Source organism: Rhincodon typus, chromosome 9, assembly GCF_021869965.1.
Source record: "Rhincodon typus isolate 14 chromosome 9, sRhiTyp1.1, whole genome shotgun sequence".
Classification (NCBI taxonomy): domain Eukaryota; kingdom Metazoa; phylum Chordata; class Chondrichthyes; order Orectolobiformes; family Rhincodontidae; genus Rhincodon; species Rhincodon typus.
The window spans coordinates 58,286,472-58,304,186 of record NC_063340.1 but is presented as its reverse complement, the minus strand read 5'-3'; the positions used below and the strand labels follow the sequence as shown (position 1 = coordinate 58,304,186).

At 40.5% G+C, this 17,715-nt stretch overlaps 1 protein-coding gene across 1 annotated transcript in view; it reads right to left on the bottom strand.

Annotated features, from left to right (window-relative positions):
* Positions 1-17,715, bottom strand: part of kcnh1a (potassium voltage-gated channel, subfamily H (eag-related), member 1a) — a 229,257-nt gene that overhangs the window by 158,834 nt on the left and 52,708 nt on the right. Inside the window, exons 6-7 of the mRNA XM_048601104.1 lie at positions 17,119-17,511; positions 12,285-12,714 (exon numbers count right to left, since the gene is read on the bottom strand). Coding sequence (XP_048457061.1) covers positions 12,285-12,714; positions 17,119-17,511 — 823 coding nt within the window. The remainder of the gene's footprint in view (positions 1-12,284; positions 12,715-17,118; positions 17,512-17,715) is intronic.

The window sequence follows — 17,715 nt, the reverse complement described above, 5'->3', positions numbered from 1 at the left end:
TGCACATTCCTTACAATACTTATTCTGGAAATAGGAGTACTCCATGGTTTACAGTCTATTTCAAAAAGAAAGAGCACAAGAAGGACAAACAATGTTCGTGTTAAACAGTCTTGGTGGAATGATGATCCTTTGAAGAAACAAGAGGTTTGAATTAAGTTTGAACAGTGTCAAACTGCAACCAACAGGGTGTTTTAACATGCCAACTGTAAATATGAAATGGAACTGGCCAGGACAGAAAATCTCAGGAAATTCTGGAGGAGCATTATAACAAGAGGAGTAATACTAGAATACAGATAGATTATTACTGCATGAGAGGGAAGGGGCTGAAGATCTGAGCTCACGGTTTCAGAGCATCTTCAAGGAAGAAGTCAGTGCCCGAGCGTGACTCTAGCATGAGAGCAGGCTTACATGTTATAACTACGTAAAAAAGAGGTATTGAGAAACTCCCTTATAACAATATCTTTAAAGCTTGTGCTCCTGATGACTTTCCAAACCAAACACATACACCTGCAGCACATGAGTTTGCATCAGTATCACAATATATTTTTCAACAATCCATGAATGCAGGACTGTCAGCTTCCCACAAGATAATGCCTCTCCAACTTTCAGGACAGGACCGATCTAGCAAACAACTGTCCTATTTCACTTGCTAATCTTTCCTGCAAATAGGACACATCAATTATAGTCAGCTGATTAACTGATGAGACATCTTGAAGGACAGAATATCTTTATTGTCGAGTTAGCATGCCTTTCATAAATCAACAGAATCACACCTCATCTTGATCATCCATGACCTGACTTATAACCTTGGCAACTGTATCATCATAGATTTTGCTAAAGCTATTGATCATGTACCATAAATGTAACTACTGGATAAACTAAATCATTATAGAGCCTGAGGAGATACTAGATCATGGACAAGAACATTTTTTAACCAAATGGCAACAAAGAGTCACAGTGAATGGGCCAGTCTCAAAGTTGAAACCAATCTAAAATGGAGTGCCTTAAGTTATTGCTCTGGGCTCACACTTGTTTCTTCTCCTTATAAATGACATCCAGATGGAATAGCAAGCTAGATCAATCTCTGTGCAGATGACTTGCATTGGAAAGGGTGCAGAGGAGATTTACCAGGATGTTGCCTGGTATGGAGGGAAGGTCTTATGAGGAAAGGCTGAGGGACTTGAGGCTGTTTTCGTTAGAGAGAAGAAGGTTAAGAGGTGACTTAATAGAGACATACAAGATGATCAGAGGATTAGATAGGGTGGACAGTGGGAGCCTTTTTCCTCGGATGGTAGGGGACATAGCTTTAAATTGAGGGGTGATAGATATAGGACAGATGTCAGAGGTAGGTTCTTTACTCAGAGAGTAGTAAGGGCGTGGAATGCCTTGCCTGCAAAAGTAGTAGACTCGCCAACTTTAAGGGCATTTAAATGGTCATTGCATAAACGTATGGATGATAATGGAATAGTTTAGGTTAGATGGGCTTCAGATTGGTTTCACAGGTTGGCGCAGCATCGAGGGCCGAAGGGCCTGTACTGCGCTGTAATGTTCTATGTTCTATACAGCCATGACTGAAACAGCAGATGAGTTTCACCTTCAAAACTGTCAAATGGGCTACTATATGGAGAATAAAATTCAATGTTGAGAAATGCAATATCATACAAATCAGCAATACTCAACATCCATCAGCACTCAAATACACAATGCATGATTTCTCATTTGAAGTTACAAAAAAATGACATTATTTAGGAATCTGCATCTAATATAATTTAAAATATAATGTACAAAGACAATAACAGGAGCCTCCAATGCATGTAAAATGCTTGGTTTCATGAAACAGAACATCCATCACTCTTCAGCTACAGTGAAGTAAATGCCAGCCCAGATATCACTTAGACCACATCTAGATGGTTGGGACACAGATGTTTGGGAATTATATTCTGCTTTAAGAATTATCTTCTTTGTGAAGGTTAAATGCTGGGAGCTCCTTTTGTTAGAAACAATTATTCATGAGATAATAGTGTCTCTTATTTGGTCATGACATTAGGCTGGTACAGTCACCAGTGCTAAAGAAAGGCCCACAGATTGACATATAACTATAACATTTTGAATGGGTGATTAAATACCTCTAAACAGCACATCAGGCCCAAATGTGGTAGAGCCTGAACAGTTCATAACCAACAGCTCCATTTGTAAACAAACCAATGTGCTTCCTTTGCCAACCCCTTTTCTCTCAAGAACAATTAGGGACTGGAACAATCTTCCAAAAACACCAATTATCACCCTCTGAGCATTCTAAAATTTGTTGAACTTTATTAATTAATGAGCCTATTGTTGATGTAAATATTGTTTAAAATGGTATTCTTGTAAATGATTAAGATTGCATCAGGTAATCCTTCAAAACTTAAGTATTAATATATTCCTGTAATCTCTATAGTCTAGATTGATCCAATGGTACAGAAATAGTATATTGGGCGTTCAGGCAGAAGACATAGGTTTGAACCTGGTGAACAGGTCCTAATCTGCCTTTAACAGGATTGAAATCTGTGTCATCAGTTGTTGCACAAAAGTGTGTTTAGGGTGAAATGCCTAGCAGCTGCACTAATTGGGTATTGGCACTAATAGACATTGACAACAGGAATAGAAATATGACATGGAGAGGGTGCGGTGCAGCAATGTGTATCTATATTAGCAGCAGATATTTGCAAAGTACAATTCTCATAATAACTCCTTGCAAAGATTATACTAGTGGATGACTGTGAGGTGGGTGAAGTTCAGTGCCCTTAGACAGGGTAACACCTAAATTTGGAACTCCCTCGAACCAAAAGATTGAATGGTTACAGTAGGTGGCAACCCATCCGACATGTTGATTCCGAAGGGTAAAACAGACCAATCACGTACATCAAGAAAAAGGCTCCTTTTCGACTGTTCTGTTTGCCTTCCATCAGGCAGAAGATACAGAAGCAAACACATGTACCAACAGGTTCAAGAGCGGCTTCTTCCCTGCTGTTATTACACCGCTGAATGGACCTCTCTAATTTCAAATAATGCTGATCTTGCTTTTGTGCAGATCCTGTGCAGATGTATACCTCACTCTGTCTAAACACTCCGTGATCTATACGTCCTTGATCTGCCTGTACTGTTCACAAAAGAAAATTTTTCACTGTACTTAGGTATATGTGACAACCAGAAATCAAACTACATCAAATCAGAACACAGATGTACTCCTACTGTGAGAACAATTTCACAAAACTGTGATAAGCTACATGAAGGTAATCGTGCTGCATTTTACAATGTGATATTATAATGTCATAAAATTATTTTATTCACCTTTTCTAAATATTAACTGTAATACCTTAATCAGAAGACCAACACTTGTTATTTAACCATTTATTATTTAACATTGATTGCATTCATTGAGCTCCTTCTATCAAAATTGCCTTGTGGAAGACTACAGATGGCTATCTTATCAAGTATGAAGTAACCAGCACCAAGCCCTGAGGAATTAGCTTGGAAACAGCTTTCCAGTCACAAAAACATGCATCAGCCATACTTTGCTTCCAGCCACTGAGCAAATCCTGGATCCAAAGTTGCCAATTATTCCCCCTGGACCCTGTGAATTTTTAAATTTCTGAGCAGTCTGTAATGAAGGACACATAGAAATATATGCAAATATATCTTCCCTTCCTCTTGTCAAAGATCTAACACAATGGCTGCTTCCTCACAAGGACCAGGTTGTTATCAGTGCAAGCAGAACAGCACAAATATGGAGAAATGCTCCAGTAACTTGCAAAGTGGGCTGAATAGCTGAACCATTTCTTGAACACTGATGAGTTTCTCCAAAATGTTCCTGATGGTAGTGTGGGTCTCGTGTCAATTGTCCATGTATGGTAAGGTGACTGACAGGGGTAATGAGCCATATGTGGAGCAGGTTACCCTTACCACCAAGCAGTCATCTTATGGGTCACCATGGCAGATCTAAAATGGTGAGAAAGGGTGACTGGCACAGGACAAAAGCAATGTGGTTTGTGCCAGGACTGTGTGCATTCACCGACACGGTTGTACACTAACTGGATGTTAAGGGAGTAGGAACCCTTAGAATTCTGATCCATCTCCCTGTGACAATATGGTACCTACATCTATATGTAATCAATGCCTTTCTGCACCACTTCCAATCCAAATACCCTGACAAAGCCACGTTCTCGCTCCTCTTGGATGGAAAGTTCTGAAGTCATCTCTTCGAACTTGTAGGGCCTTGGTTATCTCCCGAAATTAGTGATGTATGCCAAACCACTGTCAATCTTACCAGATCCAATTTGAAACGATGCAGAAAATCAAACAACAAACATTGTGCTGTTAGGGGCAGAGTGTCAGTAGTATAGGTAGCCAGGTAGTATAGCAACTTTTAATCCATGTAACTCTTTCTGGCTAACTATTAAGGCACATAATGTAGCAGCCTCTGAAGTCTCTCACTAACTCAGAGCTGTAGACTTTTTAGAATCATTGAATTTTTATAGTCCACACTGACCCTCCAAAGAGCATCCCACCCAGACCTCCACTCCCCTACGCTATGCCTGTAACCCTGCATTTCCCATGGCTAATCCACCTAGCCTGCACATTCCTGGACACTGTGCGCAATTTAGCATGGCCAATCCACCGAACATGCACATCTTTGGACTGTAAGTGGAAACCAGAGCACCTGGAGTAAACCCACACAGATACATGAAATCGATCTCAATTTCCTGGCGCTGTGAGGCAGCAGTGCTAACCACTGAGCCACCATGCCACTCTTATTGGAGATTTCCAACCTCAGACAATTGTCTATGTAAAGCCTGAACTCCATGGGCAATTCCCACACAGTCAGAGCCTCAAAAGGCCGCACAGTGCATCTTTCAGGGTATGTCCTGTATCCAATTATCTAGGGACCAGAGATCTGGACCCAAATTCGTCATCTTTTATAGATTGTTACCTCTACGGTTCCAGGCCCAACATTGTATAGCAACTGCAAAACCAGTACTACTATGAGGATAGTAAGAACTGCAGATGCTGGAGTCAGAGATAACACAGTGTGGAGCTGGAGGAACACAGCAGGCCAGGCGGCATCAGAGGAGTAAGAAAGTTGAGGTTTAGGGTTGGGACCCTTCTTCAGACCCAAAACATCAACTTTCCAGCTCCTCTGATGCTGCCTGGCCTGCTGTGTTCCTCCAGCTCCCTACTATGTGGATATATATTTTAAATAGTCAGCTCTGATTATTTTCCCCAGTATCCTTATACATACAGGCATGGCCACTGAATATTTGCTCATTCTTTACACCATTCACACCCTATTTCAGGTTTGATTGCAGGAGAGAATCCTAGCCCTGTTATCTATTTAAATCACATACTTTTTCTGTGCATTTAGCTATCTACCCATTCTTTCCCTTTACTTGTATCATTTCCATGCCTTAGTGAGGTGATCATTTATATTGCTTAAAAAGTTCATGTTTCTTTGTGATGCAGGTTGCAAGTCATTCAACCTGTTAAGCTGCTCTCCCTGTGTAGCATATAAGTGACCTCTTCCATTCTCCTTTTCTCTTCTATCCAAGAAATTCTGACTGGTCTCTGATGCTAGATTATGCCAAATACAACATACAACAATAAATGGCATATTTATACTTTTATGCAAATGTACACTATTGGTATACTTTCATCTTTATTTCAACTGACTAAAAGAATGGATCAATGACAGAGTTAGGTACATATTAGAATCTCTTTGTTATTTTTGTCCTGTTATAATAGCTGCAGTTTTGAACTATGATCTTATTTCAACTTTCTCAAAACTCATAACAACAAATGAATTTTCTGTTAAAATAATGCAGGTGAATAACTAAAAATGAAAATTATATGTAGACCACTGCATTATAATCATTGTATTGATGCAATATGTATGATACAGAATTATAAGGACCTGTGTCTCAATGTGTATATAGCTGATTACAGCCTGTGCTTTTGAAAATGCACTTAGTGTCTGGAAGTCCTATTGCCTTGACAAATGTATGAAATGCAAGGAATATGCAATAGTAACTTGATAAACTTCTCCAGTCTGATTTACACATTAGCAATATGAGCTTAGGGTAGGACAAGAACTTCATGATTAAATCAAAAAATAAAATATTTTTCTGCTTTCATTTCCCCAAAAGCAAGAAAAAAAAATAGAAATATTTCTCACAATTTAAGCAATCAATATATCTCTCTAATGACCTGACTGTTTAATGAAAAACCTCCTCACATACTGTAGCTCAGAATGACCAAGATAATTAGTTCGTGATCTATCAGTCTTTTTACCAAAATGAATTTTTCTGTATCATTTCCTCCATCTTTCAAGCTACTCTACCTTAGGGAGATGAATGCTTGAAGCAACCCTAATGAAAGACATTTTCTGAAATGGTAAGAAAAAAGATCTTGCTGTTTGTCTTCTAGATTTGCACTGATAGAATTTTTAATTCTTCATGAAGAAAGATTGTCTTAAAGTGGGCAAATCATTTTATGCTCTTCATAGGACACACTCCTGTATATGTGACTAAATTACTGGTTTACCTTAAAATGGATTTTCTCACGATCTGTTCCAGTAGAATGAAGCAGCCACACAAGAGGCAGGAAATTAGGCATTTAGCCAAGCTTCAGCTGAACTGCATTTGCAGTAGATTCCTGCTGGTCTTTGATGCCTAAGCATGCTAGTTTTTGTAGGAAGTGGGTGATACTAGGCAATGATGTCCATAACATTGGGCCTTTCAGGAAGGGAATGCTTCAAGATATATTTCTGATTGCTACAATATAAATCTGAACACCGGAATTAACACAGACATCCATTGATGTTTTTTGAGTATTTTCGGAAGATGAAGAAGCAAATGACAGGGTGAGAGAGAGAGTTCAGAGTTGGACCTCTGCTATCCATGAAGCCATGTACACACTCACCTACTTATCACAGGACAACTCCCTTCCTAGATTCTGTTGTTGTAGGAGACTGGGAATCACGTGCCAGAATTTTTTCAGTTGTTTCAGCGGCGGGAGTCCGGGAGGAAGTGCAAGGGCAGCCTGGGAAGGTAAGCTTTTCGGTTATAAAAGTCTTACCTCGCGTGACTCCATTTTTGGAGTAAGTGAGGTAATATATTTGGGCGGTTGCTTTACCCGAAACACTACCTAGGTAGTGTCTCCCACCCATCCTCCTCCTCTAACCAAAAAAAAAGGTTCTGAGCGCTGATTTGGTAAGGCTACTAGTATTTTTTTTTTAAATTTGTCTGTTTGGGAATTCAGAGCAGTGGGAATGGATGTTAGGGCAGTTGTATGCTCCTCCTGTAGAATGTGGGAGGTAAGGGTCACCACTAGTGTCCCCACTGACTTCATCTGCGGGAAGTGCACCCAACTCCAGCTCCTCGGCAACCGTGTTAGGGAACTGGAGCTGGAGCTGGATGAACTTCGGATCATTCGGGAGGCTGAGGGGGTAATTGAGAGGAGTTACGGGGAGGTAGTCACACCTCACGTACAGGAAAAAAGTAGATGGGTTACAGTCAGGGGACAGAAAGGGAACAGGCAGACAGTGCAGGGAACCCCTGTGGCCATTCCCCTCAAAAACAAGTATACCGTTTTAGATACTTTTGGGGGGGGACGACTTACCAGGGGTAAGCCATGGGGTACAGGTCTCTGGCACAGAGTCTGTCCCTGTTGCTCAGAAGGGAAGGGAGGAGAGGAGGAGAGCATTAGTCATTGGGGACTCCATAGTTAGGGGGACAGATAGGAGATTCTGTGAGAACGAGAGAGACTCGCGGTTGGTGTGTTGCCTCCCAGGTGCCAGGGTCCGTGATGTCTCGGATCGTGTTTTCGGGATCCTTAAGGGGGAGGGGGAGCAGCCCCAAGTCGTGGTCCACATAGGCACCAACGACATAGGTGGGAAAAGGGATGGGGACGTAAGGAAGAAATTCAAGGAGCTAGAAGCTTAGAGCTAGAACAAACAGAGTTGTTATCTCTGGTTTGTTACCCGTGCCACGTGCTAGCGAGGCGAGGAATAGGGAGAGAGAGCAGTTGAACACGTGGCTACAGGGATGGTGCAGGAGAGAGGGATTCAGATACCTGGATAATTGGGGCTCATTCTGGGGTAGGTGGGACCTCTACAAACGGGATGGTCTACACCTGAACCAGAGGGGTACCAATATCCTGGGGGGAAATTTGCTAATGCTCTTCGGGAGGGTTTAAACTAATTCAACAGGGGGGTGGGAACCTGAAATATAGCTCCAGTGTACAGGAGGTTGAGAGTAGTGAGGTCATAAATAAGGTTTCAACCCTATCGCAGGAGTGTACCAACAGACAGGAAGGTGGTTTGAAGTGTGTCTACTTCAATGCCAGGAGCATCCGGAATAAGGTGGGTGAACTTGCAGCATGGGTTGGTACCTGGGACTTCGATGTTGTGGCCATTTCGGAGACATGGATAGAGCAGGGACAGGAATGGTTGTTGCAGGTTCCGGGGTTTAGATGTTTCAGTAAGATCAGGGAAGGTGGTAAAAGAGGGGGAGGTGTGGCATTGTTAGTCAAGGACAGTATTACGGTGGCAGAAAGGACGTTTGATGACAACTCGTCTACTGAGGTAGTATGGGCTGAGGTTAGAACCAGGAAAGGAGAGGTCACCCTGTTGGGAGTTTTCTATAGGCCTCCGAAAAGTTCCAGAGATGTAGAGGAAAAGATTGCAAAGATGATTCTGGATAGGAGCGAAAGTAACAGGGTAGTTGTTATGGGGGACTTTAACTTTCCAAATATTGACTGGAAACGCTATAGTTCGAGTACTTCAGATGGGTCAGTTTTTGTCCAATGTGTGCAGGAGGGTTTCCTGACACAGTATGTAGATAGGCCAACAAGAGGCGAGGCCACATTGGATTTGGTACTGGGTAATGAACCAGGCCAGGTGTTAGATTTGGAGGTAGGAGAGCACTTTGGTGATAGTGACCACAATTCGGTTACGTTTACTTTAGCGATGGAAAGGGATCGGTATATAAAGGAGGGCAAGAGTTATAGCTGGGGGAAAGGCGATTATGAGGCGATGAGGCAAGATTTAGGTTGCATAGGATGGAGAAGGAAACTGCAGGGGCTGGGCACAATTGAAATGTGGAGCTTGTTCAAGGAACAGCTACTGCGTGTCCTTGAGAAGTATGTACCTGTCAGGCAGGGAGGAAGTGGTCGAGCGAGGGAACCGTGGTTTACTAAAGAAGTTGAATCTCTTGTCAAGAGGAAGAGATGAGGCGTGAGGGCGCTTGAGAGTTACAAGTTAGCCAGGAAGGACCTAAAGAGAGAGCTAAGAAGAGCCAGGAGGGGACATGAGAAGTCTTTAGCAGGTAGGATCAAGGAAAACCCTAAAGCTTTCTATAGGTATGTCAGGAATAAGAAAATGACTAGAGTAAGATTGGGGCCGGTCAAGGACAGTAGTGGGAAGTTGTGCGTGGAGTCCGAAGAGATAGGAGAGGTGCTAAATGAATATTTTTCGTCAGTATTCACGCAGGAAAAAGACAACATAGTCGAGGAGAATACTGAGATACAGTCTATTAGACTAGACGGGATTGAGGTTCATAAGGAGGAGGTGTTAGCAATTCTGGAAGGTGTGAAAATAGATAAGTCCCCTGGGCCGGATGGGATTTATCCTAGGATTCTCTGGGAAGCTAGAGAGGAGATTGCAGAGCCTTTGGCTTTGATCTTTATGTCGTCATTGTCTTCAGGAATAGTGCCAGAAGACTGGAGACTAGCAAATGTTGTCCCCTTGTTCAAGAAGGGGAGTAGAGACAACCCTGGTAATTATAGACCAGTGAGCTTTACTTCGGTTGTGGGTAAAGTGTTGGAAAGGATTATAAGAGATAGGATTTATAATCATCTAGAAAGGAATAATGTGATTAGGGATAGTCAACACGGTTTTGTGAAGGGTAGGTCGTGCCTCACAAACCTTATTGAGTTCTTTGAGAAGGTGACCAAACAGGTAGATGAGGGTAAAGCGGTTGATGTGGTGTATTTGGATTTCAGTAAAGCGTTTGATAAGGTTCCCCATGGTAGGCTATTGCAGAAAATACGGAGGCATGGGATTGAGGGTGATTTAGCGGTTTGGATCAGAAATTGGCTAGCTGTAAGAAGACAGAGGGTGGTGGTTGATGGGAAATGTTCATCCTGTAGTTCAGTTACTAGTGGTGTACCTCAAGGATCTGTTTTGGGGCCACTGCTGTTTGTCATTTTTATAAATGACCTGGATGAGGGCGTAGAAGGATGGGTTAGTAAATTTGCGGATGACACCAAAGTCGGTGGAGTTGTGGATAGTGCGGAAGGATGTTGCAGGTTACAGAGGGACATAGATAAGCTGCAGAGCTGGGCTGAGAGGTGGCAAATGGAGTTTAATGCGGAAAAGTGTGAGGTGATTCACTTTGGAAGGAGTAACAGGAATACAGAGTACTGGGCTAATGGTAAGATTCTTGGTAGTGTGGATGAGCAGAAAGATCTCGGTGTCCATGTGCATAGATCACTGAAAGTTGCCACCCAGGTTGATAGTGTTGTTAAGAAGGCGTACAGTATGTTAGGTTTTATTGGTAGAGGGATTGAGTTTCGGAGCCATGAGGTCATGTTGCAGCTGTACAAAACTCTAGTGCGGCCGCACTTGGAGTATTGCGTACAGTTCTGGTCACCGCATTATAGGAAGGATGTGGAAGCATTGGAAAGGGTGCAGAGGAGATTTACCAGGATGTTGCCTGGTATGGAGGGAAGGTCTTATGAGGAAAGGCTGAGGGTTTTGAGGCTGTTTTCGTTAGAGAGAAGAAGGTTAAGAGGTGACTTGATAGAGACATACAAGATGATCAGAGGATTAGATAGGGTGGACAGTGGGAGCCTTTTTCCTCAGATGGTGATGGCTAGCACGAGGGGACATAGGTTTAAATTGAGGGGTGATAGATATAGGACAGATGTCAGAGGTAGGTTCTTTACTCAGAGAGTAGTAAGGGCGTGGAATGCCTTGCCTGCAAAAATAGTAGACTCGCCCACTTTAAGGGCATTTAAATGGTCATTGGATAAACATATGGATGATAATGGAATAGTTTAGGTTAGATGGGCTTCAGATTGGTTTCACAGGTCGGCGCAACATCGAGGGCCGAAGGGCCTGTACTGTGCTGTAATGTTCTATGTTCTATGTTCTATGTCCTAGAATCAAACCAGTAAATGTCAGCTACAGCATCAATAGAACAGTGAACTTTGGTGCCTCTAGATCTTTTCAAACTATCACAGGGAAAGTCAACAACATTAGTGAATTTATAGGACAGAATGCAGCAAATATATTATTCTGATGGGCAGACACTTTCAGGACTTGAGGAAGTTCTGAGGAAGGGTTACCGGATCCGAAATGTTAACTCTGTTTTTTCCTTCACAGATGCTGCCAGACCTGCTGAGCTTTTCCAGCATCTTCTGTTTTTTTTTACCTTCAGGACTTTGCCATAGAAAAATTACAGCACAGTACGACTGCACATTTTCTGCAACACAGAGATCCCTAAAGCGCAAAAAATTACTCATTACACCTTGTAGCCTTCTGGATCTCTAGTAATGGTTTTTAAGAACTGCAAACACTTCCACTGTGTCAAAGTGCAGGTGATCAGCAAACAGCAAAACAAGACCGTGTAGGTCAGTACTTGCTTCCCTAGCAAATATCACGATTCCTTTATTTCAATCTTTGGATAGAATAGGAAAGTTGAGTGGAATTGGAAACCTTTACATACCCATGGTGGAAATTAATGGCAAATAATATCTTAAAGCTAGATACAACTTCCAGGAGGGCAATACATCAATTTTCTCATCTAAGATCTCCAAAGTACCTTGGGAGGTATAGGCAGTGTTTCCACCACTTGATAACACTTGAACACGCAGAATGACAGTCTAACGGGTGTCTGTCTGACACAGATGACCAGATTTGTTTGGGAAGCATCTATTAGCAAATTAAACAAATTACATAACTTCAAATCCTTCATGTTTCAGTCACTATCAGATAATATTGTTTCTGTTTTGTTTCTACTTGTAAATAAATTCTTATGCAACTTAGTGCCAATTATTTTACATTGTTTCTATGGAAGATTAGAATTTTATTTTTCTACACAGCAAGTTATATTGGTCCAGAAAGCACAGAATCTAAATGTTTCTTATTGCATAACATTCACATAAACCAATAAACATGCAATGTCTGACTATAAAAGTTGGAAATGGAATGCAGTCAACACAGAATGCAAAGTCTTTTATATACTTACAGCCAATCATCATCATAGCCACAGCAAAAATCTTCTCACCGTCGGTTGTGGGAGCAATATTACCAAACCCAATACTGGTGAGGCTGGTCATTGTAAAGTAGAGTGAGGCAATGTACACAGAGTCTTTACTTGGTCCACCTTCCCATTTTTCAGTCCCACTTGTATTAAAGTGATATGGCATTCCAATAGTTTCTCCCAATTGGTAGAGCCAGCTATCTGTTCTGATCCTGTTTAATTCTTCATCGATGACTTCGTAATCCCCAATGCTATACCAGATGCAAGCCAGCCAATGTGCTGCAAGCCCAAAAACACACACAAGCAGTACCAATACAGCTGCTCCATATTCAATGTAATGGTCCAACTTCCGAGCTACTCGACCCAAGCGAAGAAGCCTAACAACTTTCAGTGAGCTGAAGAGACTGCTGATGCCCTGCAAAAATGACATAATACATATCAGTAAATATAAGTACTTCCAAAATAAATTTATAAATTATAAAACATTTTAACTAGTTCCAAAGCTATAATTCACAGCTTTTTAGTCCTCCAATATTTAAGAGAGATAAGGTCATTGGGGGGGTGGGGGTGGAGGGGAGAGAAGAGAGAGAAAGAGAGCGCGAGAGAGAGCGAGAGAGATTACGTTTAGGTAGATGGTGACCGCAATCAGCAGCAGGGAAGGTCAGATGCTGAATTCCTGTTCCTCTTGGCCCATAAGAAGCATTACAAAAGGCATTTAACTTTCTTTGTTCCCGATTCCCTTCTACTGCAGTTTCCTGAGCCCTCGTGAAAAAACATGGCAACTGTTTAATTTAAATCTGACTCCCAATTATACTGTGGTAACCTGAAATAAATATGATAATGAATTGGATTGCAGTCCCAAATAGTTCATTTTTAATCACTACACTGACTCCCATCCTCTACTGGTCATTTTGGGGTCTTCATAACAAACCTTGCGTGTTTTGCATGGAAGAAGCATCTATCAGGTACCCATCAACAGCTTAGTAGGACAGCAAATATGTGAAAAATTAGTTGTCTGATTTGATATGTCAATTAGAATCTTGCAACAGGCTAATTTGAATCTTTATTGGAAAATCCAATTATTAAGGGACATAAAACAAAGTATTACAACAATTACGAGAATAAGAGGCAATGTCTGAATATTATTGAGTTATGGCTGTCCTGTCCTTAAGGTAGAACAGCAACCAAGCAGGAGTCAGATTGGTCTTCTGAAAATATTTTCTAGGATTCAAAGTCACCCACAGATTGAGGTGCATCTTATTCAAGCATTGTTGGTACAGTCTTAAATGTGTATTTAAAGAAATTCAAAAACATTATGTAAGATTTTATTTCACAGGTGTGAATTATCATTTCCAATTTTCACACCAGTGATATTTCAATAATAAAGCAAGTGCTATTTATCCAATCACGTCAAAGCAATTAATAAAGGTTATATCGGTGTTTCTTATGCAAATCTGTAAAATACAATGTTGATGTTGTCATTAGCTACACATTGCATATACACAGATGCACAAGTGGTCAAGAAAGTCTTAAAACTGTACAAAGTATCATAAATATGACACACTGGCTATCCTAAAAACAATTTTTATATCGATTGCAATTAAATGATTCAGTCTGACTGCAAATAATCAATATAAGCATCTTACTAATGTCCCAGGCCTAGGGCAAAATTTGCAGATGATACGAAACTTTGAAAGGACAAGTTGGTGAAATGGGCAATGAAGTGCGAGGTGAAATTCAATGCAGACACATTTGAAGTGATTAATTTTGATAGGAATAACATGGAGAGACAATATAAAAGAAAAGGGTACAAATGTAAAGACTGTGTAGGAGACCAGGAACCTGGGTGCATATGTGCATAAGTCATTAAAGGTTGTTGAACAGATTGAGAGAATAATTAACAAAACATACAACATCCTAAGCTTTATTAATAGGTGCGGAGAGTGCAAGTGGAAAGAGATAATGTTAAACTTGTATAAAAGACTGCGTCAGACTCAACTGGTTTATTACACCCAATCTAGGAGCCAAACTTTGAGAAAGGTATATGTATTAGAGACAGTGCAGGAATGATTCCAGTGATGAAGAACTTCAGTTATATAGCTAGAAGTTGGGACAGTTTTCCTTGGAGGAGGAGGTTGTGAGGAGATTTTATAGAGATATTCAAAATCACGAGGGATCTGGACAGAGTAGATGGGGAAAAAATGTTCCTACCTCACAAAGGATCAAGAACACAATGGCACAAATTTAATGTAATTGGCCAAAAGAACAATGGAAACAAAATGGGAAACCTTTTCATGAACAAATGACTAAGATCTGGAATGTGGTGCCTGAAAGTGTGGTGGAGGCAGGTTCAATCAAAGCATTCAACAAGGAATTGTTTTATTATCTGAAATCGTAGCATGTACAGAGTTACGGTAAAACAGTTTTGGAGAGCTGGTGCAGATAATGACCAGAACTGCCACCTCTATACTGTAATAGTTCTGTTAGGTTAGCTAGAAACACCATGGTACATGCTATTCTTTCTCCAAACTTCTCAGCCACACTTAGCTGCACAAAGTTAACACAGCATAAATAAAGGAATCCACTGTATCAATGCCAATACCAAGCAACACAAGGAGAGCACTATGAAAAAGTGCAGCCCTTCATTACTTTCAAGCACTTTACAGAAAACACATTAAACATAACTTATGAAATAGAAAGCCTACTTTAGTTACAGCATGATGACTGCAGTCCTTCAAACCCCAAAACATAGTCAGAAGAGGATCAAGCCATAGAAATAAAGAAGCATGCAAATGGAAAAAGTAGAAAGCAAGAAGAAAATAAAGTGTAAAAACATGTTTCAAGGCCACTGCAAATATTGTGAATTATTGTAAATCAAATATATATATAGTAAATGAATACAAAAACAAAAAACATACAATTAGCCACAACATCTTTTTGTATTCTGCATATATCCAAGAAACTCAGTATCACAATGCAGCATGTAAATGTTATTTGATACATACATTAAAAACAGCATTTCCCACCTTCCATCAGCACTGTTCTCAGTGGAACAGCATGTATATATGAGCAAACAGGGTATGACAGGGATTTCTTCAGCAAACAACTCATTGCCTTTCTTTTTAAACAGAAGCACATGCTTAGTGACATGGATAAGGCCATTTGATGAATGAATAGGGATAATATAATTCCCACAGGGAGTTTAAACCAAGCAACCACATCATCAGGATCACTGAGCACAACTGAACAGAGGGTCAAAATGTTATTTGTGCCTCTGCATTCTATTTCTCAGACTGACATTACAATATTGAAAATCTTGTTCAGGATTCCTCCTTGACATGCTACCATCTTGACAGCAGTGACAGAGAGGTGTACAACAGTAAATACTCTTCCAACACTGTATAATTTCATACAATACTGGACAATAAAGCAAATTTTAGGACTATGGTGCTATTAAGTAAGTTTATTAATGGATTATTAATAAAATTTCAGACCTTCTGCTAGAAAATTATCATCTTAAAAAAGAGAAATGCTAGCCATCTCCCATTGTAGCACCATCTCTATGCCCCAAACCATCATTATCTTGGAGGTCAACAATGATTCTATCGAGTTAGTTGATGAGTTCTATATGGTTCATTTTCTCAAAAGTCCTCCACTTTCTATAAAGCTGAAGCTGGGAATGAAACGGAACATTCACCACAGAATGAGCATACTGCAATATAGGAACTTAATACTATCCAGGTCAAAACAGTGTGTTTGAACACTGGGCTACTGGAGTCAATATTGAACTATCCCCAACCAGATCTTCTTATACAGTACGACAGCAGCTAATCAGCTAATTTCCCAAACTTTTAATTTCTCACTCCCTTGCATTACTTAAAATGAATTGATGCAAGGAAAAGGTGGGCAACTGAAATACTGCTCAAGTGACAAGAAAATCTAGGAATGCAATTCGGTGGTAGACACTGTAGTGATTGTAACGAGGTCAGCCAGGTGGACCTCATAGAAAATGGGTTCCCTGATTGGGGCTTTCAGTCTGGTCCAATCAGGGACTCCTGGTTGACAGACATAAACAGGAGAGTCAGACATCTTGTTCACTCTGAGAGCTAGCTCGGAGGAAGATCAGTGTCAAGTGTTATGCATGTGTAAATAAAGGGCGACTTGATGACAGGATACTGGCCTCTGTGGACTTATTGCAGGCACCCCATCCCATTTTCCTGGCTTCACAGTTCCAATACTGCTTTGTAACTGAAACTTTGCTCAACAAATTCCAGTTTAAATATCATCACTAGGAAATACTGGAAGTTGGCCAGTCAATTACAATATTAGCACTGAGTGAACCTAATTGAAACAAAATGTATTTTAGTGGTTCATCTTGTTCACTTTAAATATATTAAAGGAATCACCAAAACTAATTTGGAAAACATAATAAATATTGAAGCAGATTTTCATCTTTAACTGTAGGTCTAGGATCTGCCTGTTTTACAATTCATTGATTTCTATAAATGGAGGATGCCTCATTCCACCAGATTGCCACATAAACAATTAAAATGAAAATCAACCTCACAAATTCATTAATACTCTGTAAGGTCCCAGTAAATTTTTAATTTTCTTCCTTCCTGTAAGCATGCGATATCACAGCCAAGCCTCAACTGACATCCACACAAAAGCACATTCTAGCAAGCATAGCTGGATAACACTATGAATAAGAAATCCTGACTTATTTTATCCATTGATAATCCAGAGCAGGGAAAAGAGCTATTCTACAGTGGCTATTTTAATATCTGTACATTACAAAACAAAATTATCAGACACCAACCTCATCTACATTTTCAAATGCATTGATGACATCATATGGCAGACAGGAGAGAAGATCTATAACAAACCAGGTCTTCAAATAATTCATACGGATGAGCTTTGGGTCTGAAATGACCTCTCCTGCTGGCCCAACGAAGGTGGTATGAAAATTGAGGACAATGTCTACTAAGAAGATTACATCAACTATACTGTCAACAACCAGCCAAGTCACATTGTTCTGTTTGGTCTTGAAGGAGACATTGTATGGAACCATGATTGCAGTGTAGAAAGTCAGAATCAGGATTATCCAATCCCAGGAAGTTTTGAATGCGCAGTAATGCAAGATGATATGTGGTGGAGTCTTTGGTGCCTCTTGCTTGTATTGTGGAAGGATCTCAGACCCAAGCTGTAATACCTGCACAGTAAACACAAATTGTGATTATAATTATCAAAACACAGAAACTAATAACAGTAGAACACAAGAGTGCACCTCTGAAATGTTACAAACTCATGGGATTAGCTATGTTTGCCTAGAAATCCAAGAGTCTGGGTTACAGCATGATCTAAATCAAAGAAGCAAGAAGGAATTCTACAAGATCTAAAGCAATGATTTTACTTT